At 42.3% G+C, this 24,936-nt stretch overlaps 1 protein-coding gene across 1 annotated transcript in view; it reads right to left on the reverse strand.

Moving 5' to 3' along the window:
• Window positions 1-24,936, reverse strand: part of LOC135507528 (uncharacterized) — an 83,837-nt gene that overhangs the window by 39,873 nt on the left and 19,028 nt on the right. The window contains exons 78-159 of the mRNA XM_064927036.1: window positions 24,844-24,928; window positions 24,556-24,702; window positions 24,262-24,473; window positions 24,048-24,151; window positions 23,814-23,932; window positions 23,551-23,718; window positions 23,135-23,334; window positions 22,915-23,027; window positions 22,623-22,729; window positions 22,321-22,497; window positions 22,065-22,193; window positions 21,792-21,886; window positions 21,402-21,423; window positions 21,276-21,303; window positions 20,800-20,930; window positions 20,525-20,717; window positions 20,058-20,176; window positions 19,795-19,962; window positions 19,379-19,578; window positions 19,159-19,271; window positions 18,867-18,973; window positions 18,565-18,741; window positions 18,318-18,437; window positions 18,034-18,128; window positions 17,646-17,667; window positions 17,520-17,547; window positions 17,044-17,174; window positions 16,769-16,961; window positions 16,302-16,420; window positions 16,039-16,206; window positions 15,623-15,822; window positions 15,403-15,515; window positions 15,111-15,217; window positions 14,809-14,985; window positions 14,562-14,681; window positions 14,278-14,372; window positions 13,888-13,909; window positions 13,760-13,787; window positions 13,284-13,414; window positions 13,009-13,201; window positions 12,542-12,660; window positions 12,279-12,446; window positions 11,863-12,062; window positions 11,643-11,755; window positions 11,351-11,457; window positions 11,049-11,225; window positions 10,802-10,921; window positions 10,518-10,612; window positions 10,130-10,151; window positions 10,004-10,031; window positions 9,528-9,658; window positions 9,253-9,445; window positions 8,792-8,910; window positions 8,529-8,696; window positions 8,113-8,312; window positions 7,893-8,005; window positions 7,601-7,707; window positions 7,299-7,475; window positions 7,052-7,171; window positions 6,768-6,862; window positions 6,377-6,398; window positions 6,251-6,278; window positions 5,775-5,905; window positions 5,500-5,692; window positions 5,038-5,156; window positions 4,775-4,942; window positions 4,364-4,558; window positions 3,546-3,722; window positions 3,210-3,418; window positions 3,015-3,109; window positions 2,817-2,845; window positions 2,625-2,646; window positions 2,497-2,524; window positions 2,309-2,393; window positions 2,021-2,167; window positions 1,727-1,938; window positions 1,519-1,622; window positions 1,286-1,404; window positions 1,023-1,190; window positions 607-806; window positions 387-499; window positions 95-201 (exon numbers count right to left, since the gene is read on the reverse strand). Coding sequence (XP_064783108.1) covers window positions 95-201; window positions 387-499; window positions 607-806; window positions 1,023-1,190; window positions 1,286-1,404; window positions 1,519-1,622; window positions 1,727-1,938; window positions 2,021-2,167; window positions 2,309-2,393; window positions 2,497-2,524; window positions 2,625-2,646; window positions 2,817-2,845; window positions 3,015-3,109; window positions 3,210-3,418; window positions 3,546-3,722; window positions 4,364-4,558; window positions 4,775-4,942; window positions 5,038-5,156; window positions 5,500-5,692; window positions 5,775-5,905; window positions 6,251-6,278; window positions 6,377-6,398; window positions 6,768-6,862; window positions 7,052-7,171; window positions 7,299-7,475; window positions 7,601-7,707; window positions 7,893-8,005; window positions 8,113-8,312; window positions 8,529-8,696; window positions 8,792-8,910; window positions 9,253-9,445; window positions 9,528-9,658; window positions 10,004-10,031; window positions 10,130-10,151; window positions 10,518-10,612; window positions 10,802-10,921; window positions 11,049-11,225; window positions 11,351-11,457; window positions 11,643-11,755; window positions 11,863-12,062; window positions 12,279-12,446; window positions 12,542-12,660; window positions 13,009-13,201; window positions 13,284-13,414; window positions 13,760-13,787; window positions 13,888-13,909; window positions 14,278-14,372; window positions 14,562-14,681; window positions 14,809-14,985; window positions 15,111-15,217; window positions 15,403-15,515; window positions 15,623-15,822; window positions 16,039-16,206; window positions 16,302-16,420; window positions 16,769-16,961; window positions 17,044-17,174; window positions 17,520-17,547; window positions 17,646-17,667; window positions 18,034-18,128; window positions 18,318-18,437; window positions 18,565-18,741; window positions 18,867-18,973; window positions 19,159-19,271; window positions 19,379-19,578; window positions 19,795-19,962; window positions 20,058-20,176; window positions 20,525-20,717; window positions 20,800-20,930; window positions 21,276-21,303; window positions 21,402-21,423; window positions 21,792-21,886; window positions 22,065-22,193; window positions 22,321-22,497; window positions 22,623-22,729; window positions 22,915-23,027; window positions 23,135-23,334; window positions 23,551-23,718; window positions 23,814-23,932; window positions 24,048-24,151; window positions 24,262-24,473; window positions 24,556-24,702; window positions 24,844-24,928 — 10,219 coding nt within the window. The remainder of the gene's footprint in view (window positions 1-94; window positions 202-386; window positions 500-606; window positions 807-1,022; window positions 1,191-1,285; window positions 1,405-1,518; window positions 1,623-1,726; window positions 1,939-2,020; window positions 2,168-2,308; window positions 2,394-2,496; window positions 2,525-2,624; window positions 2,647-2,816; window positions 2,846-3,014; window positions 3,110-3,209; window positions 3,419-3,545; window positions 3,723-4,363; window positions 4,559-4,774; window positions 4,943-5,037; window positions 5,157-5,499; window positions 5,693-5,774; window positions 5,906-6,250; window positions 6,279-6,376; window positions 6,399-6,767; window positions 6,863-7,051; window positions 7,172-7,298; window positions 7,476-7,600; window positions 7,708-7,892; window positions 8,006-8,112; window positions 8,313-8,528; window positions 8,697-8,791; window positions 8,911-9,252; window positions 9,446-9,527; window positions 9,659-10,003; window positions 10,032-10,129; window positions 10,152-10,517; window positions 10,613-10,801; window positions 10,922-11,048; window positions 11,226-11,350; window positions 11,458-11,642; window positions 11,756-11,862; window positions 12,063-12,278; window positions 12,447-12,541; window positions 12,661-13,008; window positions 13,202-13,283; window positions 13,415-13,759; window positions 13,788-13,887; window positions 13,910-14,277; window positions 14,373-14,561; window positions 14,682-14,808; window positions 14,986-15,110; window positions 15,218-15,402; window positions 15,516-15,622; window positions 15,823-16,038; window positions 16,207-16,301; window positions 16,421-16,768; window positions 16,962-17,043; window positions 17,175-17,519; window positions 17,548-17,645; window positions 17,668-18,033; window positions 18,129-18,317; window positions 18,438-18,564; window positions 18,742-18,866; window positions 18,974-19,158; window positions 19,272-19,378; window positions 19,579-19,794; window positions 19,963-20,057; window positions 20,177-20,524; window positions 20,718-20,799; window positions 20,931-21,275; window positions 21,304-21,401; window positions 21,424-21,791; window positions 21,887-22,064; window positions 22,194-22,320; window positions 22,498-22,622; window positions 22,730-22,914; window positions 23,028-23,134; window positions 23,335-23,550; window positions 23,719-23,813; window positions 23,933-24,047; window positions 24,152-24,261; window positions 24,474-24,555; window positions 24,703-24,843; window positions 24,929-24,936) is intronic.

A 24,936-nucleotide genomic window follows, 5' to 3' on the forward strand; every position in this document is an offset into this window, starting at 1 on the left:
ATTAGCCCTCTAAATAGCCATAATTCCACACATGAGCATTGTCAAACTAGTCAATTCTGGTCATGCAAAGAACACTGGCAAACAATTGTTTTACCCCTGAGATGTTGAAGTCTTTGAGATCCGAATAGGTTGTGTACTCGGAGTATGAACCCAGGTTGATTGCAAGCCAGTCATTGTCATCGTGGATGTCCTGCCTGCAAGCTAAAAGACATGTATGGCCGTTTTGGTTATTGAAAAGTGGAGTACATTGATGCCATATTCAATAGACAAGGAAGCAGCATGGCAACTGTTTACTCCTTTCAAACAAAGCACACTTCATCCAGCAGAAGCGATGAAGAATCAAACAGAAAGCAAATGAGCACAACAACCTGCTTGGTGAGTCCTACCTGGTCCATTGATGAGGTGCACAGATTTCCTCAGGTATTTCAGCAGGACTCTTGCGATTCCTTCTCTTCTATCCTGAGTCATTTCAGAGAAAGCTCTGTCCATTCCATTTACACTGTAAATGGGAAAAGATACACTCATGACGCTTCCACCCCACATTTGCAATAGATTTTAGTCGTCGAATCCATGGCTAATTTTAGCAGGAATTTGTCCCCTACTCACATGACTTGGTAGTTGGTGCAGTTGACGTTTGAGGTAGCAATGGTGAGCATGACTTCATTAAAACTGGGGAGGATGGGAATCAGCTTTACTTCGAACCATGCAATCCAGTCCAGCGTTTCGAACTCTGGGAATTGAAGGCTGATGATGCTGAACGTCTGATTCATCATCAAATCTCTCACGGCTGGATGGATGTCAGGAATCTGTTGAAACACATGACCAGAGTTCCTCAACATTGCACAACTCATCACGGCATTCCATCGAGCTTTGGCGGTAATAAATGAAAGTAGAAGATTGATAGGTTGCTCGTTGTTCATTTGTTGTCCTTCACTATCCACAAAGGGAGACACAGGAAGACATGGGGATTGCTATTTGTCAAGATGAAATCATGCAGTTTGTTTATCTTAAAAGGGCATTACCTCTTCCTTTGCGGTCAGTTGCGTCAGAAACTCGTCAACATTTTTGAAAGCGTCTCCTTCCTCCAGCCGCGTAAACAGAAGTTTAATGTCATCTGTGTCATTCAATGCCCCAGAGGTCAATGTCAATTGTGCCACTTGGGTTGGGGTAAGCAGCGACAGTGATTCCTTCTACAAATAGAAAAAGAAAGGTGGCACATGTCAGTGAGTGGCACGGTAATGTTATTGAGGGGATAACCATCCAGACAAACACCTAGGAAACTTACGCTGGAGAAGTCGGGATTAAGGACTTGTAACTCCTGCAGTTCTGCAAAAACAGAAAAGATGCCAAAGTTCCTCTGGAGCCAGTCCATGCTTCCACTGGTGTTTGAGACACAGCCGGGATCTGAAACAAAAGCAGAGTTAAACAAATGGACTTTAAGTTCCCTAAGCAGATGAGTTCAATGGATTGGCCCAGAGAAGTGTGTATGTTTTTGTGCTTTCCAGAACCATTTATTACCTGATGAGTCATTTCTTGAAAGGAATGGATAGATGTAATGAGTGAAGATCACTCGTTGTTGCTCTCTGTCCATGGAGGCTGATTGGTTGCTTAGAGCCTCAATGCTGAAAGAGAACAGAGCCCATGTTACCAGTGTGACTTCTTATTCAATTGTAGGCATATCACCAGTTGTATTGACGATGGCATTGGGTATCATGGCTTTACATACACAATTTGGTAGGTCTGACAACTGAAGTTCTTTGAGCTGAGACAGGAGAGGAAATTCCTAGATGGAGATGCCAAGAATGGACGGAGCATCTTCTTGAACAACTTGTCAACGAAACTGGCGTTGTTCAGCTGTGCATTCATGAAGTTGTTGAGTTTGACATCTCCAATGGCATCAAGGACATTTGGCATAGCTGGACTGCTGGTGTTGGGGTTCTGGAAAGGTATAAACAGATGTGTATTGACAAAATCCACACATATTGCCAACATTTTGTTGTAATTCTAGGATTCAACATACCATGCTGGAGTAATCCAGAAGAGCCTGGTCCAGAATAGCAGCATTGTTTTGGAAGAACAGCTTCCACATTTCTGTTGAGTAAGTCTTTTTGCTGGACAATTGGCATTTCAGGATCGTCACCAAGTTGTCCGCTGACAGAAGGGTTGTCTTAAAGAAAAGAATGCAGGGACGTGAACCAAATTAGACAACTGTGACATCAACATAAGTAACATCAATAAAGAAGATGAGGATGAGAGAAATGTATCTGTTGCTACTGACAACATTTAGTGGTGAATTGAAAAAGCTTACTGAGGAACAGGCATATTCAGAGATGTTGAAATTGCAAAGGGATGCATTGGAATTCCCAATCGACATTTGTTGCTTCAGTTGTGTGCTGTAGGAAACAGTAATGAAAAATACATTATTAGTTGAGAAGTGATACCTTGTGTGTCTCAATGTCTTACAACCTGCACTGTGCAAGACAGCACTGAACCCACCTGTTAAATCCAGCACAAAGTTGTTTCTCTGCAAAAGAGAACATAAAAACAATAGTTCTTCAGACACAAATCATAAATTACCAATCTGATTCAAGAAAATGTCAATTGCACAGCTAGCATCAACTTACCATTGACCATTGTTTCTTTGCACTATATGGGGGGGAAATAATATTGTTACCAGTGTGAAATTAAATGAGAAAACAAAAGAGATGCTTTGGCTTTCTGAACAATGCCACAATGCAGATACCAGATGCATGACCTTTCCCATACCGTAAACAAAAGGTCTATTTGAAATACGATCCCACTCAGAGAATACTTACCACAATTAAAGCTGGAGGCCTTGAGCAACCTTTGAGGGGGATAATTTAAATAAGGTCAGTCAATCAACGGGAAGATTTCGGAGCATATGAGTTAGCAAAATAACAGAATGCCTTTTTGGAGATTTTTTAAATTTTCTATAAATGCTGGGCTCAGATGATACAGTGTCTGTTGTTGAAACATTGCAGTTTATCACATACGTTGGAATGTCTTCATCAGTGCATCCAAGCTTGACTTTACACCCTGTGAGAGGTGAGGCGGAAGAGATTCCAAACTTTGGTCGAGACCCGTAAATCTGAGAGAAAAAGGAAAGAGACATTAGTGCAGTCTTTTGTCAATCTGTACTTTACGAGGCAGTCCCTTGTACGTTTGTTTGGGGTAAAGTAGTCTCTTACATGGCATTGTAGGATTCACAGGTGATGTTTAGGGGAATATCAACCAATCTGCCAGGATGGAAGCTGGCCAGCAGAACAACCAGATTGACTTGGAACCACAGCTGGAAGTCTTTTGGCTCAAAAACGTCGAATTTGGGAGCAAGAGCCATCAAGGTCAGGTCTAGCATTGTGTCTCTTACGGCTGTGTTTGTGATGATAGTGATGTTTTCCTGGAAAAAAAAATGGTTCATGGTTTAGGAGGACATCCATTCATCCTGATTGTTTTGTCAGATGACTTTGTCGAGAGCCAGGTCTCACTGTACAAGGTCCATTCCAGCCAGAGAGTGATGGACTGACCTGCTTGGTGACTTCAACAAAAGTCACAAAGAACTCATTGAGCTGCTCTTCCCTTGGAGATGCCAGCAAGCTGATGAAAACGTTCTTCACAAGAGTCTCATTCTCCAGAGCGCCAGTGCTTGGGTCCAGTATCAATTCAGCTTTCTGGTTTGGTGAGAGGGAGTCTAGAACTGCCACCTGGGAAGAAGAAGGCAACAGAATACAATGCATTAGCCCTCTAAATAGCCATAATTCCACACATGAGCAGTGTCAAACTAGTCAATTCTGGTCATGCAAAGAACACTGGCAAACAATTGTTTTACCCTGAGATGTTGAAGTCTTTGAGATCCGAATAGGTTGTGTACTCGGAGTATGAACCCAGGTTGATTGCAAGCCAGTCATTGTCATCGTGGATGTCCTGCCTGCAAGCTAAAAGACATGTATGGCCGTTTTGGTTATTGAAAAGTGGAGTACATTGATGCCATATTCAATAGACAAGGAAGCAGCATGGCAACTGTTTACTCCTTTCAAACAAAGCACACTTCATCCAGCAGAAGCGATGAAGAATCAAACAGAAAGCAAATGAGCACAACAACCTGCTTGGTGAGTCCTACCTGGTCCATTGATGAGGTGCACAGATTTCCTCAGGTATTTCAGCAGGACTCTTGCGATTCCTTCTCTTCTATCCTGAGTCATTTCAGAGAAAGCTCTGTCCATTCCATTTACACTGTAAATGGGAAAAGATACACTCATGACGCTTCCACCCCACATTTGCAATAGATTTTAGTTGTCGAATCCATGGCTAATTTTAGCAGGAATTTGTCCCCTACTCACATGACTTGGTAGTTGGTGCAGTTGACGTTTGAGGTAGCAATGGTGAGCATGACTTCATTAAAACTGGGGAGGATGGGAATCAGCTTTACTTCGAACCATGCAATCCAGTCCAGCGTTTCGAACTCTGGGAATTGAAGGCTGATGATGCTGAACGTCTGATTCATCATCAAATCTCTCACGGCTGGATGGATGTCAGGAATCTGTTGAAACACATGACCAGAGTTCCTCAACATTGCACAACTCATCACGGCATTCCATCGAGCTTTGGCGGTAATAAATGAAAGTAGAAGATTGATAGGTTGCTCGTTGTTCATTTGTTGTCCTTCACTATCCACAAAGGGAGACACAGGAAGACATGGGGATTGCTATTTGTCAAGATGAAATCATGCAGTTTGTTTATCTTAAAAGGGCATTACCTCTTCCTTTGCGGTCAGTTGCGTCAGAAACTCGTCAACATTTTTGAAAGCGTCTCCTTCCTCCAGCCGCGTAAACACAAGTTTAATGTCATCTGTGTCATTCAATGCCCCAGAGGTCAATGTCAATTGTGCCACTTGGGTTGGGGTAAGCAGCGACAGTGATTCCTTCTACAAATAGAAAAAGAAAGGTGGCACATGTCAGTGAGTGGCACGGTAATGTTATTGAGGGGATAACCATCCAGACAAACACCTAGGAAACTTACGCTGGAGAAGTCGGGATTAAGGACTTGTAACTCCTGCAGTTCTGCAAAAACAGAAAAGATGCCAAAGTTCCTCTGGAGCCAGTCCATGCTTCCACTGGTGTTTGAGACACAGCCGGGATCTGAAACAAAAGCAGAGTTAAACAAATGGACTTTAAGTTCCCCTAAGCAGATGAGTTCAATGGATTGGCCCAGAGAAGTGTGTATGTTTTTGTGCTTTCCAGAACCATTTATTACCTGATGAGTCATTTCTTGAAAGGAATGGATAGATGTAATGAGTGAAGATCACTCGTTGTTGCTCTCTGTCCATGGAGGCTGATTGGTTGCTTAGAGCCTCAATGCTGAAAGAGAACAGAGCCCATGTTACCTATGTTATCTTCTTATTCAATTGTAGGCATATCACCAGTTGTATTGACGATGGCATTGGGTATCATGGCTTTACATACACAATTTGGTAGGTCTGACAACTGAAGTTCTTTGAGCTGAGACAGGAGAGGAAATTCCTAGATGGAGATGCCAAGAATGGACGGAGCATCTTCTTGAACAACTTGTCAACGAAACTGGCGTTGTTCAGCTGTGCATTCATGAAGTTGTTGAGTTTGACATCTCCAATGGCATCAAGGACATTTGGCATAGCTGGACTGCTGGTGTTGGGGTTCTGGAAAGGTATAAACAGATGTGTATTGACAAAATCCACACATATTGCCAACATTTTGTTGTAATTCTAGGATTCAACATACCATGCTGGAGTAATCCAGAAGAGCCTGGTCCAGAATAGCAGCATTGTTTTGGAAGAACAGCTTCCACATTTCTGTTGAGTAAGTCTTTTTGCTGGACAATTGGCATTTCAGGATCGTCACCAAGTTGTCCGCTGACAGAAGGGTTGTCTTAAAGAAAAGAATGCAGGGACGTGAACCAAATTAGACAACTGTGACATCAACATAAGTAACATCAATAAAGAAGATGAGGATGAGAGAAATGTATCTGTTGCTACTGACAACATTTAGTGGTGAATTGAAAAAGCTTACTGAGGAACAGGCATATTCAGAGATGTTGAAATTGCAAAGGGATGCATTGGAATTCCCAATCGACATTTGTTGCTTCAGTTGTGTGCTGTAGGAAACAGTAATGAAAAATACATTATTAGTTGAGAAGTGATACCTTGTGTGTCTCAATGTCTTACAACCTGCACTGTGCAAGACAGCACTGAACCCACCTGTTAAATCCAGCACAAAGTTGTTTCTCTGCAAAAGAGAACATAAAAACAATAGTTCTTCAGACACATCATAAATTACCAATCTGATTCAAGAAAATGTCAATTGCACAGCTAGCATCAACTTACCATTGACCATTGTTTCTTTGCACTATATGGGGGGGGAAATAATATTGTTACCAGTGTGAAATTAAATGAGAAAACAAAAGAGATGCTTTGGCTTTCTGAACAATGCCACAATGCAGATACCAGATGCATGACCTTTCCCATACCGTAAACAAAAGGTCTATTTGAAATACGATCCCACTCAGAGAATACTTACCACAATTAAAGCTGGAGGCCTTGAGCAACCTTTGAGGGGGATAATTTAAATAAGGTCAGTCAATCAACGGGAAGATTTCGGAGCATATGAGTTAGCAAAATAACAGAATGCCTTTTTGGAGATTTTTTAAATGTTCTATAAATGCTGGGCTCAGATGATACAGTGTCTGTTGTTGAAACATTGCAGTTTATCACATACGTTGGAATGTCTTCATCAGTGCATCCAAGCTTGACTTTACACCCTGTGAGAGGTGAGGCGGAAGAGATTCCAAACTTTGGTCGAGACCCGTAAATCTGAGAGAAAAAGGAAAGAGACATTAGTGCAGTCTTTTGTCAATCTGTACTTTACGAGGCAGTCCCTTGTACGTTTGTTTGGGGTAAAGTAGTCTCTTACATGGCATTGTAGGATTCACAGGTGATGTTTAGGGGAATATCAACCAATCTGCCAGGATGGAAGCTGGCCAGCAGAACAACCAGATTGACTTGGAACCACAGCTGGAAGTCTTTTGGCTCAAAAACGTCGAATTTGGGAGCAAGAGCCATCAAGGTCAGGTCTAGCATTGTGTCTCTTACGGCTGTGTTTGTGATGATAGTGATGTTTTCCTGGAAAAAAAAATGGTTCATGGTTTAGGAGGACATCCATTCATCCTGATTGTTTTGTCAGATGACTTTGTCGAGAGCCAGGTCTCACTGTACAAGGTCCATTCCAGCCAGAGAGTGATGGACTGACCTGCTTGGTGACTTCAACAAAAGTCACAAAGAACTCATTGAGCTGCTCTTCCCTTGGAGATGCCAGCAAGCTGATGAAAACGTTCTTCACAAGAGTCTCATTCTCCAGAGCGCCAGTGCTTGGGTCCAGTATCAATTCAGCTTTCTGGTTTGGTGAGAGGGAGTCTAGAACTGCCACCTGGGAAGAAGAAGGCAACAGAATACAATGCATTAGCCCTCTAAATAGCCATAATTCCACACATGAGCAGTGTCAAACTAGTCAATTCTGGTCATGCAAAGAACACTGGCAAACAATTGTTTTACCCCTGAGATGTTGAAGTCTTTGAGATCCGAATAGGTTGTGTACTCGGAGTATGAACCCAGGTTGATTGCAAGCCAGTCATTGTCATCGTGGATGTCCTGCCTGCAAGCTAAAAGACATGTATGGCCGTTTTGGTTATTGAAAAGTGGAGTACATTGATGCCATATTCAATAGACAAGGAAGCAGCATGGCAACTGTTTACTCCTTTCAAACAAAGCACACTTCATCCAGCAGAAGCGATGAAGAATCAAACAGAAAGCAAATGAGCACAACAACCTGCTTGGTGAGTCCTACCTGGTCCATTGATGAGGTGCACAGATTTCCTCAGGTATTTCAGCAGGACTCTTGCGATTCCTTCTCTTCTATCCTGAGTCATTTCAGAGAAAGCTCTGTCCATTCCATTTACACTGTAAATGGGAAAAGATACACTCATGACGCTTCCACCCCACATTTGCAATAGATTTTAGTTGTCGAATCCATGGCTAATTTTAGCAGGAATTTGTCCCCTACTCACATGACTTGGTAGTTGGTGCAGTTGACGTTTGAGGTAGCAATGGTGAGCATGACTTCATTAAAACTGGGGAGGATGGGAATCAGCTTTACTTCGAACCATGCAATCCAGTCCAGCGTTTCGAACTCTGGGAATTGAAGGCTGATGATGCTGAACGTCTGATTCATCATCAAATCTCTCACGGCTGGATGGATGTCAGGAATCTGTTGAAACACATGACCAGAGTTCCTCAACATTGCACAACTCATCACGGCATTCCATCGAGCTTTGGCGGTAATAAATGAAAGTAGAAGATTGATAGGTTGCTCGTTGTTCATTTGTTGTCCTTCACTATCCACAAAGGGAGACACAGGAAGACATGGGGATTGCTATTTGTCAAGATGAAATCATGCAGTTTGTTTATCTTAAAAGGGCATTACCTCTTCCTTTGCGGTCAGTTGCGTCAGAAACTCGTCAACATTTTTGAAAGCGTCTCCTTCCTCCAGCCGCGTAAACACAAGTTTAATGTCATCTGTGTCATTCAATGCCCCAGAGGTCAATGTCAATTGTGCCACTTGGGTTGGGGTAAGCAGCGACAGTGATTCCTTCTACAAATAGAAAAAGAAAGGTGGCACATGTCAGTGAGTGGCACGGTAATGTTATTGAGGGGATAACCATCCAGACAAACACCTAGGAAACTTACGCTGGAGAAGTCGGGATTAAGGACTTGTAACTCCTGCAGTTCTGCAAAAACAGAAAAGATGCCAAAGTTCCTCTGGAGCCAGTCCATGCTTCCACTGGTGTTTGAGACACAGCCGGGATCTGAAACAAAAGCAGAGTTAAACAAATGGACTTTAAGTTCCCCTAAGCAGATGAGTTCAATGGATTGGCCCAGAGAAGTGTGTATGTTTTTGTGCTTTCCAGAACCATTTATTACCTGATGAGTCATTTCTTGAAAGGAATGGATAGATGTAATGAGTGAAGATCACTCGTTGTTGCTCTCTGTCCATGGAGGCTGATTGGTTGCTTAGAGCCTCAATGCTGAAAGAGAACAGAGCCCATGTTACCAGTGTGACTTCTTATTCAATTGTAGGCATATCACCAGTTGTATTGACGATGGCATTGGGTATCATGGCTTTACATACACAATTTGGTAGGTCTGACAACTGAAGTTCTTTGAGCTGAGACAGGAGAGGAAATTCCTAGATGGAGATGCCAAGAATGGACGGAGCATCTTCTTGAACAACTTGTCAACGAAACTGGCGTTGTTCAGCTGTGCATTCATGAAGTTGTTGAGTTTGACATCTCCAATGGCATCAAGGACATTTGGCATAGCTGGACTGCTGGTGTTGGGGTTCTGGAAAGGTATAAACAGATGTGTATTGACAAAATCCACACATATTGCCAACATTTTGTTGTAATTCTAGGATTCAACATACCATGCTGGAGTAATCCAGAAGAGCCTGGTCCAGAATAGCAGCATTGTTTTGGAAGAACAGCTTCCACATTTCTGTTGAGTAAGTCTTTTTGCTGGACAATTGGCATTTCAGGATCGTCACCAAGTTGTCCGCTGACAGAAGGGTTGTCTTAAAGAAAAGAATGCAGGGACGTGAACCAAATTAGACAACTGTGACATCAACATAAGTAACATCAATAAAGAAGATGAGGATGAGAGAAATGTATCTGTTGCTACTGACAACATTTAGTGGTGAATTGAAAAAGCTTACTGAGGAACAGGCATATTCAGAGATGTTGAAATTGCAAAGGGATGCATTGGAATTCCCAATCGACATTTGTTGCTTCAGTTGTGTGCTGTAGGAAACAGTAATGAAAAATACATTATTAGTTGAGAAGTGATACCTTGTGTGTCTCAATGTCTTACAACCTGCACTGTGCAAGACAGCACTGAACCCACCTGTTAAATCCAGCACAAAGTTGTTTCTCTGCAAAAGAGAACATAAAAACAATAGTTCTTCAGACACATCATAAATTACCAATCTGATTCAAGAAAATGTCAATTGCACAGCTAGCATCAACTTACCATTGACCATTGTTTCTTTGCACTATATGGGGGAAATAATATTGTTACCAGTGTGAAATTAAATGAGAAAACAAAAGAGATGCTTTGGCTTTCTGAACAATGCCACAATGCAGATACCAGATGCATGACCTTTCCCATACCGTAAACAAAAGGTCTATTTGAAATACGATCCCACTCAGAGAATACTTACCACAATTAAAGCTGGAGGCCTTGAGCAACCTTTGAGGGGGATAATTTAAATAAGGTCAGTCAATCAACGGGAAGATTTCGGAGCATATGAGTTAGCAAAATAACAGAATGCCTTTTTGGAGATTTTTTAAATTTTCTATAAATGCTGGGCTCAGATGATACAGTGTCTGTTGTTGAAACATTGCAGTTTATCACATACGTTGGAATGTCTTCATCAGTGCATCCAAGCTTGACTTTACACCCTGTGAGAGGTGAGGCGGAAGAGATTCCAAACTTTGGTCGAGACCCGTAAATCTGAGAGAAAAAGGAAAGAGACATTAGTGCAGTCTTTTGTCAATCTGTACTTTACGAGGCAGTCCCTTGTACGTTTGTTTGGGGTAAAGTAGTCTCTTACATGGCATTGTAGGATTCACAGGTGATGTTTAGGGGAATATCAACCAATCTGCCAGGATGGAAGCTGGCCAGCAGAACAACCAGATTGACTTGGAACCACAGCTGGAAGTCTTTTGGCTCAAAAACGTCGAATTTGGGAGCAAGAGCCATCAAGGTCAGGTCTAGCATTGTGTCTCTTACGGCTGTGTTTGTGATGATAGTGATGTTTTCCTGGAAAAAAAAATGGTTCATGGTTTAGGAGGACATCCATTCATCCTGATTGTTTTGTCAGATGACTTTGTCGAGAGCCAGGTCTCACTGTACAAGGTCCATTCCAGCCAGAGAGTGATGGACTGACCTGCTTGGTGACTTCAACAAAAGTCACAAAGAACTCATTGAGCTGCTCTTCCCTTGGAGATGCCAGCAAGCTGATGAAAACGTTCTTCACAAGAGTCTCATTCTCCAGAGCGCCAGTGCTTGGGTCCAGTATCAATTCAGCTTTCTGGTTTGGTGAGAGGGAGTCTAGAACTGCCACCTGGGAAGAAGAAGGCAACAGAATACAATGCATTAGCCCTCTAAATAGCCATAATTCCACACATGAGCAGTGTCAAACTAGTCAATTCTGGTCATGCAAAGAACACTGGCAAACAATTGTTTTACCCCTGAGATGTTGAAGTCTTTGAGATCCGAATAGGTTGTGTACTCGGAGTATGAACCCAGGTTGATTGCAAGCCAGTCATTGTCATCGTGGATGTCCTGCCTGCAAGCTAAAAGACATGTATGGCCGTTTTGGTTATTGAAAAGTGGAGTACATTGATGCCATATTCAATAGACAAGGAAGCAGCATGGCAACTGTTTACTCCTTTCAAACAAAGCACACTTCATCCAGCAGAAGCGATGAAGAATCAAACAGAAAGCAAATGAGCACAACAACCTGCTTGGTGAGTCCTACCTGGTCCATTGATGAGGTGCACAGATTTCCTCAGGTATTTCAGCAGGACTCTTGCGATTCCTTCTCTTCTATCCTGAGTCATTTCAGAGAAAGCTCTGTCCATTCCATTTACACTGTAAATGGGAAAAGATACACTCATGACGCTTCCACCCCACATTTGCAATAGATTTTAGTTGTCGAATCCATGGCTAATTTTAGCAGGAATTTGTCCCCTACTCACATGACTTGGTAGTTGGTGCAGTTGACGTTTGAGGTAGCAATGGTGAGCATGACTTCATTAAAACTGGGGAGGATGGGAATCAGCTTTACTTCGAACCATGCAATCCAGTCCAGCGTTTCGAACTCTGGGAATTGAAGGCTGATGATGCTGAACGTCTGATTCATCATCAAATCTCTCACGGCTGGATGGATGTCAGGAATCTGTTGAAACACATGACCAGAGTTCCTCAACATTGCACAACTCATCACGGCATTCCATCGAGCTTTGGCGGTAATAAATGAAAGTAGAAGATTGATAGGTTGCTCGTTGTTCATTTGTTGTCCTTCACTATCCACAAAGGGAGACACAGGAAGACATGGGGATTGCTATTTGTCAAGATGAAATCATGCAGTTTGTTTATCTTAAAAGGGCATTACCTCTTCCTTTGCGGTCAGTTGCGTCAGAAACTCGTCAACATTTTTGAAAGCGTCTCCTTCCTCCAGCCGCGTAAACACAAGTTTAATGTCATCTGTGTCATTCAATGCCCCAGAGGTCAATGTCAATTGTGCCACTTGGGTTGGGGTAAGCAGCGACAGTGATTCCTTCTACAAATAGAAAAAGAAAGGTGGCACATGTCAGTGAGTGGCACGGTAATGTTATTGAGGGGATAACCATCCAGACAAACACCTAGGAAACTTACGCTGGAGAAGTCGGGATTAAGGACTTGTAACTCCTGCAGTTCTGCAAAAACAGAAAAGATGCCAAAGTTCCTCTGGAGCCAGTCCATGCTTCCACTGGTGTTTGAGACACAGCCGGGATCTGAAACAAAAGCAGAGTTAAACAAATGGACTTTAAGTTCCCCTAAGCAGATGAGTTCAATGGATTGGCCCAGAGAAGTGTGTATGTTTTTGTGCTTTCCAGAACCATTTATTACCTGATGAGTCATTTCTTGAAAGGAATGGATAGATGTAATGAGTGAAGATCACTCGTTGTTGCTCTCTGTCCATGGAGGCTGATTGGTTGCTTAGAGCCTCAATGCTGAAAGAGAACAGAGCCCATGTTACCTATGTTATCTTGACTTCTTATTCAATTGTAGGCATATCACCAGTTGTATTGACGATGGCATTGGGTATCATGGCTTTACATACACAATTTGGTAGGTCTGACAACTGAAGTTCTTTGAGCTGAGACAGGAGAGGAAATTCCTAGATGGAGATGCCAAGAATGGACGGAGCATCTTCTTGAACAACTTGTCAACGAAACTGGCGTTGTTCAGCTGTGCATTCATGAAGTTGTTGAGTTTGACATCTCCAATGGCATCAAGGACATTTGGCATAGCTGGACTGCTGGTGTTGGGGTTCTGGAAAGGTATAAACAGATGTGTATTGACAAAATCCACACATATTGCCAACATTTTGTTGTAATTCTAGGATTCAACATACCATGCTGGAGTAATCCAGAAGAGCCTGGTCCAGAATAGCAGCATTGTTTTGGAAGAACAGCTTCCACATTTCTGTTGAGTAAGTCTTTTTGCTGGACAATTGGCATTTCAGGATCGTCACCAAGTTGTCCGCTGACAGAAGGGTTGTCTTAAAGAAAAGAATGCAGGGACGTGAACCAAATTAGACAACTGTGACATCAACATAAGTAACATCAATAAAGAAGATGAGGATGAGAGAAATGTATCTGTTGCTACTGACAACATTTAGTGGTGAATTGAAAAAGCTTACTGAGGAACAGGCATATTCAGAGATGTTGAAATTGCAAAGGGATGCATTGGAATTCCCAATCGACATTTGTTGCTTCAGTTGTGTGCTGTAGGAAACAGTAATGAAAAATACATTATTAGTTGAGAAGTGATACCTTGTGTGTCTCAATGTCTTACAACCTGCACTGTGCAAGACAGCACTGAACCCACCTGTTAAATCCAGCACAAAGTTGTTTCTCTGCAAAAGAGAACATAAAAACAATAGTTCTTCAGACACAAATCATAAATTACCAATCTGATTCAAGAAAATGTCAATTGCACAGCTAGCATCAACTTACCATTGACCAATGTTTCTTTGCACTATATGGGGGGGAAATAATATTGTTACCAGTGTGAAATTAAATGAGAAAACAAAAGAGATGCTTTGGCTTTCTGAACAATGCCACAATGCAGATACCAGATGCATGACCTTTCCCATACCGTAAACAAAAGGTCTATTTGAAATACGATCCCACTCAGAGAATACTTACCACAATTAAAGCTGGAGGCCTTGAGCAACCTTTGAGGGGGATAATTTAAATAAGGTCAGTCAATCAACGGGAAGATTTCGGAGCATATGAGTTAGCAAAATAACAGAATGCCTTTTTGGAGATTTTTTAAATTTTCTATAAATGCTGGGCTCAGATGATACAGTGTCTGTTGTTGAAACATTGCAGTTTATCACATACGTTGGAATGTCTTCATCAGTGCATCCAAGCTTGACTTTACACCCTGTGAGAGGTGAGGCGGAAGAGATTCCAAACTTTGGTCGAGACCCGTAAATCTGAGAGAAAAAGGAAAGAGACATTAGTGCAGTCTTTTGTCAATCTGTACTTTACGAGGCAGTCCCTTGTACGTTTGTTTGGGGTAAAGTAGTCTCTTACATGGCATTGTAGGATTCACAGGTGATGTTTAGGGGAATATCAACCAATCTGCCAGGATGGAAGCTGGCCAGCAGAACAACCAGATTGACTTGGAACCACAGCTGGAAGTCTTTTGGCTCAAAAACGTCGAATTTGGGAGCAAGAGCCATCAAGGTCAGGTCTAGCATTGTGTCTCTTACGGCTGTGTTTGTGATGATAGTGATGTTTTCCTGGAAAAAAAAATGGTTCATGGTTTAGGAGGACATCCATTCATCCTGATTGTTTTGTCAGATGACTTTGTCGAGAGCCAGGTCTCACTGTACAAGGTCCATTCCAGCCAGAGAGTGATGGACTGACCTGCTTGGTGACTTCAACAAAAGTCACAAAGAACTCATTGAGCTGCTCTTCCCTTGGAGATGCCAGCAAGCTGATGAAAACGTTCTTCACAAGAGTCTCATTCTCCAGAGCGCCAGTGCTTGGGTCCAGTATCAATTCAGCTTTCTGGTTTGGTGAGAGGGAGTCTAGAACTGCCACCTGGGAAGAAGAAGGCAACAGAATACAATGCATTAGCCCTCTAAATAGCCATAATTCCACACATGAGCAGTGTCAAACTAGTCAATTCTGGTCATGCAAAGAACACTGGCAAACAATTGTTTTACCCCTGAGATGTTGAAGTCTTTGAGATCCGAATAGGTTGTGTACTCGGAGTATGAACCCAGGTTGATTGCAAGCCAGTCATTGTCATCGTGGATGTCCTGCCTGCAAGCTAAAAGACATGTATGGCCGTTTTGGTTATTGAAAAGTGGAGTACATTGATGCCATATTCAATAGACAAGGAAGCAGCATGGCAACTGTTTACTCCTTTCAAACAAAGCACACTTCATCCAGCAGAAGCGATGAAGAATCAAACAGAAAGCAAATGAGCACAACAACCTGCTTGGTGAGTCCTACCTGGTCCATTGATGAGGTGCACAGATTTCCTCAGGTATTTCAGCAGGACTCTTGCGATTCCTTCTCTTCTATCCTGAGTCATTTCAGAGAAAGCTCTGTCCATTCCATTTACACTGTAAATGGGAAAAGATACACTCATGACGCTTCCACCCCACATTTGCAATAGATTTTAGTTGTCGAATCCATGGCTAATTTTAGCAGGAATTTGGTCCCTACTCACATGACTTGGTAGTTGGTGCAGTTGACGTTTGAGGTAGCAATGGTGAGCATGACTTCATTAAAACTGGGGAGGATGGGAATCAGCTTTACTTCGAACCATGCAATCCAGTCCAGCGTTTCGAACTCTGGGAATTGAAGGCTGATGATGCTGAACGTCTGATTCATCATCAAATCTCTCACGGCTGGATGGATGTCAGGAATCTGTTGAAACACATGACCAGAGTTCCTCAACATTGCACAACTCATCACGGCATTCCATCGAGCTTTGGCGGTAATAAATGAAAGTAGAAGATTGATAGGTTGCTCGTTGTTCATTTGTTGTCCTTCACTATCCACAAAGGGAGACACAGGAAGACATGGGGATTGCTATTTGTCAAGATGAAATCATGCAGTTTGTTTATCTTAAAAGGGCATTACCTCTTCCTTTGCGGTCAGTTGCGTCAGAAACTCGTCAACATTTTTGAAAGCGTCTCCTTCCTCCAGCCGCGTAAACACAAGTTTAATGTCATCTGTGTCATTCAATGCCCCAGAGGTCAATGTCAATTGTGCCACTTGGGTTGGGGTAAGCAGCGACAGTGATTCCTTCTACAAATAGAAAAAGAAAGGTGGCACATGTCAGTGAGTGGCACGGTAATGTTATTGAGGGGATAACCATCCAGACAAACACCTAGGAAACTTACGCTGGAGAAGTCGGGATTAAGGACTTGTAACTCCTGCAGTTCTGCAAAAACAGAAAAGATGCCAAAGTTCCTCTGGAGCCAGTCCATGCTTCCACTGGTGTTTGAGACACAGCCGGGATCTGAAACAAAAGCAGAGTTAAACAAATGGACTTTAAGTTCCCCTAAGCAGATGAGTTCAATGGATTGGCCCAGAGAAGTGTGTATGTTTTTGTGCTTTCCAGAACCATTTATTACCTGATGAGTCATTTCTTGAAAGGAATGGATAGATGTAATGAGTGAAGATCACTCGTTGTTGCTCTCTGTCCATGGAGGCTGATTGGTTGCTTAGAGCCTCAATGCTGAAAGAGAACAGAGCCCATGTTACCTATGTTATCTTGACTTCTTATTCAATTGTAGGCATATCACCAGTTGTATTGACGATGGCATTGGGTATCATGGCTTTACATACACAATTTGGTAGGTCTGACAACTGAAGTTCTTTGAGCTGAGACAGGAGAGGAAATTCCTAGATGGAGATGCCAAGAATGGACGGAGCATCTTCTTGAACAACTTGTCAACGAAACTGGCGTTGTTCAGCTGTGCATTCATGAAGTTGTTGAGTTTGACATCTCCAATGGCATCAAGGACATTTGGCATAGCTGGACTGCTGGTGTTGGGGTTCTGGAAAGGTATAAACAGATGTGTATTGACAAAATCCACACATATTGCCAACATTTTGTTGTAATTCTAGGATTCAACATACCATGCTGGAGTAATCCAGAAGAGCCTGGTCCAGAATAGCAGCATTGTTTTGGAAGAACAGCTTCCACATTTCTGTTGAGTAAGTCTTTTTGCTGGACAATTGGCATTTCAGGATCGTCACCAAGTTGTCCGCTGACAGAAGGGTTGTCTTAAAGAAAAGAATGCAGGGACGTGAACCAAATTAGACAACTGTGACATCAACATAAGTAACATCAATAAAGAAGATGAGGATGAGAGAAATGTATCTGTTGCTACTGACAACATTTAGTGGTGAATTGAAAAAGCTTACTGAGGAACAGGCATATTCAGAGATGTTGAAATTGCAAAGGGATGCATTGGAATTCCCAATCGACATTTGTTGCTTCAGTTGTGTGCTGTAGGAAACAGTAATGAAAAATACATTATTAGTTGAGAAGTGATACCTTGTGTGTCTCAATGTCTTACAACCTGCACTGTGCAAGACAGCACTGAACCCACCTGTTAAATCCAGCACAAAGTTGTTTCTCTGCAAAAGAGAACATAAAAACAATAGTTCTTCAGACACATCATAAATTACCAATCTGATTCAAGAAAATGTCAATTGCACAGCTAGCATCAACTTACCATTGACCAATGTTTCTTTGCACTATATGGGGGAAATAATATTGTTACCAGTGTGAAATTAAATGAGAAAACAAAAGAGATGCTTTGGCTTTCTGAACAATGCCACAATGCAGATACCAGATGCATGACCTTTCCCATACCGTAAACAAAAGGTCTATTTGAAATACGATCCCACTCAGAGAATACTTACCACAATTAAAGCTGGAGGCCTTGAGCAACCTTTGAGGGGGATAATTTAAATAAGGTCAGTCAATCAACGGGAAGATTTCGGAGCATATGAGTTAGCAAAATAACAGAATGCCTTTTTGGAGATTTTTTAAATTTTCTATAAATGCTGGGCTCAGATGATACAGTGTCTGTTGTTGAAACATTGCAGTTTATCACATACGTTGGAATGTCTTCATCAGTGCATCCAAGCTTGACTTTACACCCTGTGAGAGGTGAGGCGGAAGAGATTCCAAACTTTGGTCGAGACCCGTAAATCTGAGAGAAAAAGGAAAGAGACATTAGTGCAGTCTTTTGTCAATCTGTACTTTACGAGGCAGTCCCTTGTACGTTTGTTTGGGGTAAAGTAGTCTCTTACATGGCATTGTAGGATTCACAGGTGATGTTTAGGGGAATATCAACCAATCTGCCAGGATGGAAGCTGGCCAGCAGAACAACCAGATTGACTTGGAACCACAGCTGGAAGTCTTTTGGCTCAAAAACGTCGAATTTGGGAGCAAGAGCCATCAAGGTCAGGTCTAGCATTGTGTCTCTTACGGCTGTGTTTGTGATGATAGTGATGTTTTCCTGGAAAAAAAAATGGTTCATGGTTTAGGAGGACATCCATTCATCCTGATTGTTTTGTCAGATGACTTTGTCGAGAGCCAGGTCTCACTGTACAAGGTCCATTCCAGCCAGAGAGTGATGGACTGACCTGCTTGGTGACTTCAACAAAAGTCACAAAGAACTCATTGAGCTGCTCTTCCCTTGGAGATGCCAGCAAGCTGATGAAAACGTTCTTCACAAGAGTCTCATTCTCCAGAGCGCCAGTGCTTGGGTCCAGTATCAATTCAGCTTTCTGGTTTGGTGAGAGGGAGTCTAGAACTGCCACCTGGGAAGAAGAAGGCAACAGAATACAATGCATTAGCCCTCTAAATAGCCATAATTCCACACATGAGCAGTGTCAAACTAGTCAATTCTGGTCATGCAAAGAACACTGGCAAACAATTGTTTTACCCCTGAGATGTTGAAGTCTTTGAGATCCGAATAGGTTGTGTACTCGGAGTATGAACCCAGGTTGATTGCAAGCCAGTCATTGTCATCGTGGATGTCCTGCCTGCAAGCTAAAAGACATGTATGGCCGTTTTGGTTATTGAAAAGTGGAGTACATTGATGCCATATTCAATAGACAAGGAAGCAGCATGGCAACTGTTTACTCCTTTCAAACAAAGCACACTTCATCCAGCAGAAGCGATGAAGAATCAAACAGAAAGCAAATGAGCACAACAACCTGCTTGGTGAGTCCTACCTGGTCCATTGATGAGGTGCACAGATTTCCTCAGGTATTTCAGCAGGACTCTTGCGATTCCTTCTCTTCTATCCTGGGTCATTTCAGAGAAAGCTCTGTCCATTCCATTTACACTGTAAATGGGAAAAGATACACTCATGACGCTTCCACCCCACATTTGCAATAGATTTTAGTTGTCGAATCCATGGCTAATTTTAGCAGGAAGTTGGTCCCTACTCACATGACTTGGTAGTTGGTGCAGTTGACGTTTGAGGTAGCAATGGTGAGCATGACTTCATTAAAACTGGGGAGGATGGGAATCAGCTTTACTTCGAACCATGCAATCCAGTCCAGCGTTTCGAACTCTGGGAATTGAAGGCTGATGATGCTGAACGTCTGATTCATCATCAAATCTCTCACGGCTGGATGGATGTCAGGAATCTGTTGAAACACATGACCAGAGTTCCTCAACATTGCACAACTCATCACGGCATTCCATCGAGCTTTGGCGGTAATAAATGAAAGTAGAAGATTGATAGGTTGCTCGTTGTTCATTTGTTGTCCTTCACTATCCACAAAGGGAGACACAGGAAGACATGGGGATTGCTATTTGTCAAGATGAAATCATGCAGTTTGTTTATCTTAAAAGGGCATTACCTCTTCCTTTGCGGTCAGTTGCGTCAGAAACTCGTCAACATTTTTGAAAGCGTCTCCTTCCTCCAGCCGCGTAAACACAAGTTTAATGTCATCTGTGTCATTCAATGCCCCAGAGGTCAATGTCAATTGTGCCACTTGGGTTGGGGTAAGCAGCGACAGTGATTCCTTCTACAAATAGAAAAAGAAAGGTGGCACATGTCAGTGAGTGGCACGGTAATGTTATTGAGGGGATAACCATCCAGACAAACACCTAGGAAACTTACGCTGGAGAAGTCGGGATTAAGGACTTGTAACTCCTGCAGTTCTGCAAAAACAGAAAAGATGCCAAAGTTCCTCTGGAGCCAGTCCATGCTTCCACTGGTGTTTGAGACACAGCCGGGATCTGAAACAAAAGCAGAGTTAAACAAATGGACTTTAAGTTCCCCTAAGCAGATGAGTTCAATGGATTGGCCCAGAGAAGTGTGTATGTTTTTGTGCTTTCCAGAACCATTTATTACCTGATGAGTCATTTCTTGAAAGGAATGGATAGATGTAATGAGTGAAGATCACTCGTTGTTGCTCTCTGTCCATGGAGGCTGATTGGTTGCTTAGAGCCTCAATGCTGAAAGAGAACAGAGCCCATGTTACCTATGTTATCTTGACTTCTTATTCAATTGTAGGCATATCACCAGTTGTATTGACGATGGCATTGGGTATCATGGCTTTACATACACAATTTGGTAGGTCTGACAACTGAAGTTCTTTGAGCTGAGACAGGAGAGGAAATTCCTAGATGGAGATGCCAAGAATGGACGGAGCATCTTCTTGAACAACTTGTCAACGAAACTGGCGTTGTTCAGCTGTGCATTCATGAAGTTGTTGAGTTTGACATCTCCAATGGCATCAAGGACATTTGGCATAGCTGGACTGCTGGTGTTGGGGTTCTGGAAAGGTATAAACAGATGTGTATTGACAAAATCCACACATATTGCCAACATTTTGTTGTAATTCTAGGATTCAACATACCATGCTGGAGTAATCCAGAAGAGCCTGGTCCAGAATAGCAGCATTGTTTTGGAAGAACAGCTTCCACATTTCTGTTGAGTAAGTCTTTTTGCTGGACAATTGGCATTTCAGGATCGTCACCAAGTTGTCCGCTGACAGAAGGGTTGTCTTAAAGAAAAGAATGCAGGGACGTGAACCAAATTAGACAACTGTGACATCAACATAAGTAACATCAATAAAGAAGATGAGGATGAGAGAAATGTATCTGTTGCTACTGACAACATTTAGTGGTGAATTGAAAAAGCTTACTGAGGAACAGGCATATTCAGAGATGTTGAAATTGCAAAGGGATGCATTGGAATTCCCAATCGACATTTGTTGCTTCAGTTGTGTGCTGTAGGAAACAGTAATGAAAAATACATTATTAGTTGAGAAGTGATACCTTGTGTGTCTCAATGTCTTACAACCTGCACTGTGCAAGACAGCACTGAACCCACCTGTTAAATCCAGCACAAAGTTGTTTCTCTGCAAAAGAGAACATAAAAACAATAGTTCTTCAGACACATCATAAATTACCAATCTGATTCAAGAAAATGTCAATTGCACAGCTAGCATCAACTTACCATTGACCAATGTTTCTTTGCACTATATGGGGGGGAAATAATATTGTTACCAGTGTGAAATTAAATGAGAAAACAAAAGAGATGCTTTGGCTTTCTGAACAATGCCACAATGCAGATACCAGATGCATGACCTTTCCCATACCGTAAACAAAAGGTCTATTTGAAATACGATCCCACTCAGAGAATACTTACCACAATTAAAGCTGGAGGCCTTGAGCAACCTTTGAGGGGGATAATTTAAATAAGGTCAGTCAATCAACGGGAAGATTTCGGAGCATATGAGTTAGCAAAATAACAGAATGCCTTTTTGGAGATTTTTTAAATTTTCTATAAATGCTGGGCTCAGATGATACAGTGTCTGTTGTTGAAACATTGCAGTTTATCACATACGTTGGAATGTCTTCATCAGTGCATCCAAGCTTGACTTTACACCCTGTGAGAGGTGAGGCGGAAGAGATTCCAAACTTTGGTCGAGACCCGTAAATCTGAGAGAAAAAGGAAAGAGACATTAGTGCAGTCTTTTGTCAATCTGTACTTTACGAGGCAGTCCCTTGTACGTTTGTTTGGGGTAAAGTAGTCTCTTACATGGCATTGTAGGATTCACAGGTGATGTTTAGGGGAATATCAACCAATCTGCCAGGATGGAAGCTGGCCAGCAACAACCAGATTGACTTGGAACCACAGCTGGAAGTCTTTTGGCTCAAAAACGTCGAATTTGGGAGCAAGAGCCATCAAGGTCAGGTCTAGCATTGTGTCTCTTACGGCTGTGTTTGTGATGATAGTGATGTTTTCCTGGAAAAAAAAATGGTTCATGGTTTAGGAGGACATCCATTCATCCTGATTGTTTTGTCAGATGACTTTGTCGAGAGCCAGGTCTCACTGTACAAGGTCCATTCCAGCCAGAGAGTGATGGACTGACCTGCTTGGTGACTTCAACAAAAGTCACAAAGAACTCATTGAGCTGCTCTTCCCTTGGAGATGCCAGCAAGCTGATGAAAACGTTCTTCACAAGAGTCTCATTCTCCAGAGCGCCAGTGCTTGGGTCCAGTATCAATTCAGCTTTCTGGTTTGGTGAGAGGGAGTCTAGAACTGCCACCTGGGAAGAAGAAGGCAACAGAATACAATGCATTAGCCCTCTAAATAGCCATAATTCCACACATGAGCAGTGTCAAACTAGTCAATTCTGGTCATGCAAAGAACACTGGCAAACAATTGTTTTACCCCTGAGATGTTGAAGTCTTTGAGATCCGAATAGGTTGTGTACTCGGAGTATGAACCCAGGTTGATTGCAAGCCAGTCATTGTCATCGTGGATGTCCTGCCTGCAAGCTAAAAGACATGTATGGCCGTTTTGGTTATTGAAAAGTGGAGTACATTGATGCCATATTCAATAGACAAGGAAGCAGCATGGCAACTGTTTACTCCTTTCAAACAAAGCACACTTCATCCAGCAGAAGCGATGAAGAATCAAACAGAAAGCAAATGAGCACAACAACCTGCTTGGTGAGTCCTACCTGGTCCATTGATGAGGTGCACAGATTTCCTCAGGTATTTCAGCAGGACTCTTGCGATTCCTTCTCTTCTATCCTGAGTCATTTCAGAGAAAGCTCTGTCCATTCCATTTACACTGTAAATGGGAAAAGATACACTCATGACGCTTCCACCCCACATTTGCAATAGATTTTAGTTGTCGAATCCATGGCTAATTTTAGCAGGAATTTGGTCCCTACTCACATGACTTGGTAGTTGGTGCAGTTGACGTTTGAGGTAGCAATGGTGAGCATGACTTCATTAAAACTGGGGAGGATGGGAATCAGCTTTACTTCGAACCATGCAATCCAGTCCAGCGTTTCGAACTCTGGGAATTGAAGGCTGATGATGCTGAACGTCTGATTCATCATCAAATCTCTCACGGCTGGATGGATGTCAGGAATCTGTTGAAACACATGACCAGAGTTCCTCAACATTGCACAACTCATCACGGCATTCCATCGAGCTTTGGCGGTAATAAATGAAAGTAGAAGATTGATAGGTTGCTCGTTGTTCATTTGTTGTCCTTCACTATCCACAAAGGGAGACACAGGAAGACATGGGGATTGCTATTTGTCAAGATGAAATCATGCAGTTTGTTTATCTTAAAAGGGCATTACCTCTTCCTTTGCGGTCAGTTGCGTCAGAAACTCGTCAACATTTTTGAAAGCGTCTCCTTCCTCCAGCCGCGTAAACACAAGTTTAATGTCATCTGTGTCATTCAATGCCCCAGAGGTCAATGTCAATTGTGCCACTTGGGTTGGGGTAAGCAGCGACAGTGATTCCTTCTACAAATAGAAAAAGAAAGGTGGCACATGTCAGTGAGTGGCACGGTAATGTTATTGAGGGGATAACCATCCAGACAAACACCTAGGAAACTTACGCTGGAGAAGTCGGGATTAAGGACTTGTAACTCCTGCAGTTCTGCAAAAACAGAAAAGATGCCAAAGTTCCTCTGGAGCCAGTCCATGCTTCCACTGGTGTTTGAGACACAGCCGGGATCTGAAACAAAAGCAGAGTTAAACAAATGGACTTTAAGTTCCCCTAAGCAGATGAGTTCAATGGATTGGCCCAGAGAAGTGTGTATGTTTTTGTGCTTTCCAGAACCATTTATTACCTGATGAGTCATTTCTTGAAAGGAATGGATAGATGTAATGAGTGAAGATCACTCGTTGTTGCTCTCTGTCCATGGAGGCTGATTGGTTGCTTAGAGCCTCAATGCTGAAAGAGAACAGAGCCCATGTTACCTATGTTATCTTGACTTCTTATTCAATTGTAGGCATATCACCAGTTGTATTGACGATGGCATTGGGTATCATGGCTTTACATACACAATTTGGTAGGTCTGACAACTGAAGTTCTTTGAGCTGAGACAGGAGAGGAAATTCCTAGATGGAGATGCCAAGAATGGACGGAGCATCTTCTTGAACAACTTGTCAACGAAACTGGCGTTGTTCAGCTGTGCATTCATGAAGTTGTTGAGTTTGACATCTCCAATGGCATCAAGGACATTTGGCATAGCTGGACTGCTGGTGTTGGGGTTCTGGAAAGGTATAAACAGATGTGTATTGACAAAATCCACACATATTGCCAACATTTTGTTGTAATTCTAGGATTCAACATACCATGCTGGAGTAATCCAGAAGAGCCTGGTCCAGAATAGCAGCATTGTTTTGGAAGAACAGCTTCCACATTTCTGTTGAGTAAGTCTTTTTGCTGGACAATTGGCATTTCAGGATCGTCACCAAGTTGTCCGCTGACAGAAGGGTTGTCTTAAAGAAAAGAATGCAGGGACGTGAACCAAATTAGACAACTGTGACATCAACATAAGTAACATCAATAAAGAAGATGAGGATGAGAGAAATGTATCTGTTGCTACTGACAACATTTAGTGGTGAATTGAAAAAGCTTACTGAGGAACAGGCATATTCAGAGATGTTGAAATTGCAAAGGGATGCATTGGAATTCCCAATCGACATTTGTTGCTTCAGTTGTGTGCTGTAGGA

Source organism: Oncorhynchus masou, chromosome 21 (genome assembly GCF_036934945.1).
Source record: "Oncorhynchus masou masou isolate Uvic2021 chromosome 21, UVic_Omas_1.1, whole genome shotgun sequence".
NCBI lineage: Eukaryota > Metazoa > Chordata > Actinopteri > Salmoniformes > Salmonidae > Oncorhynchus > Oncorhynchus masou.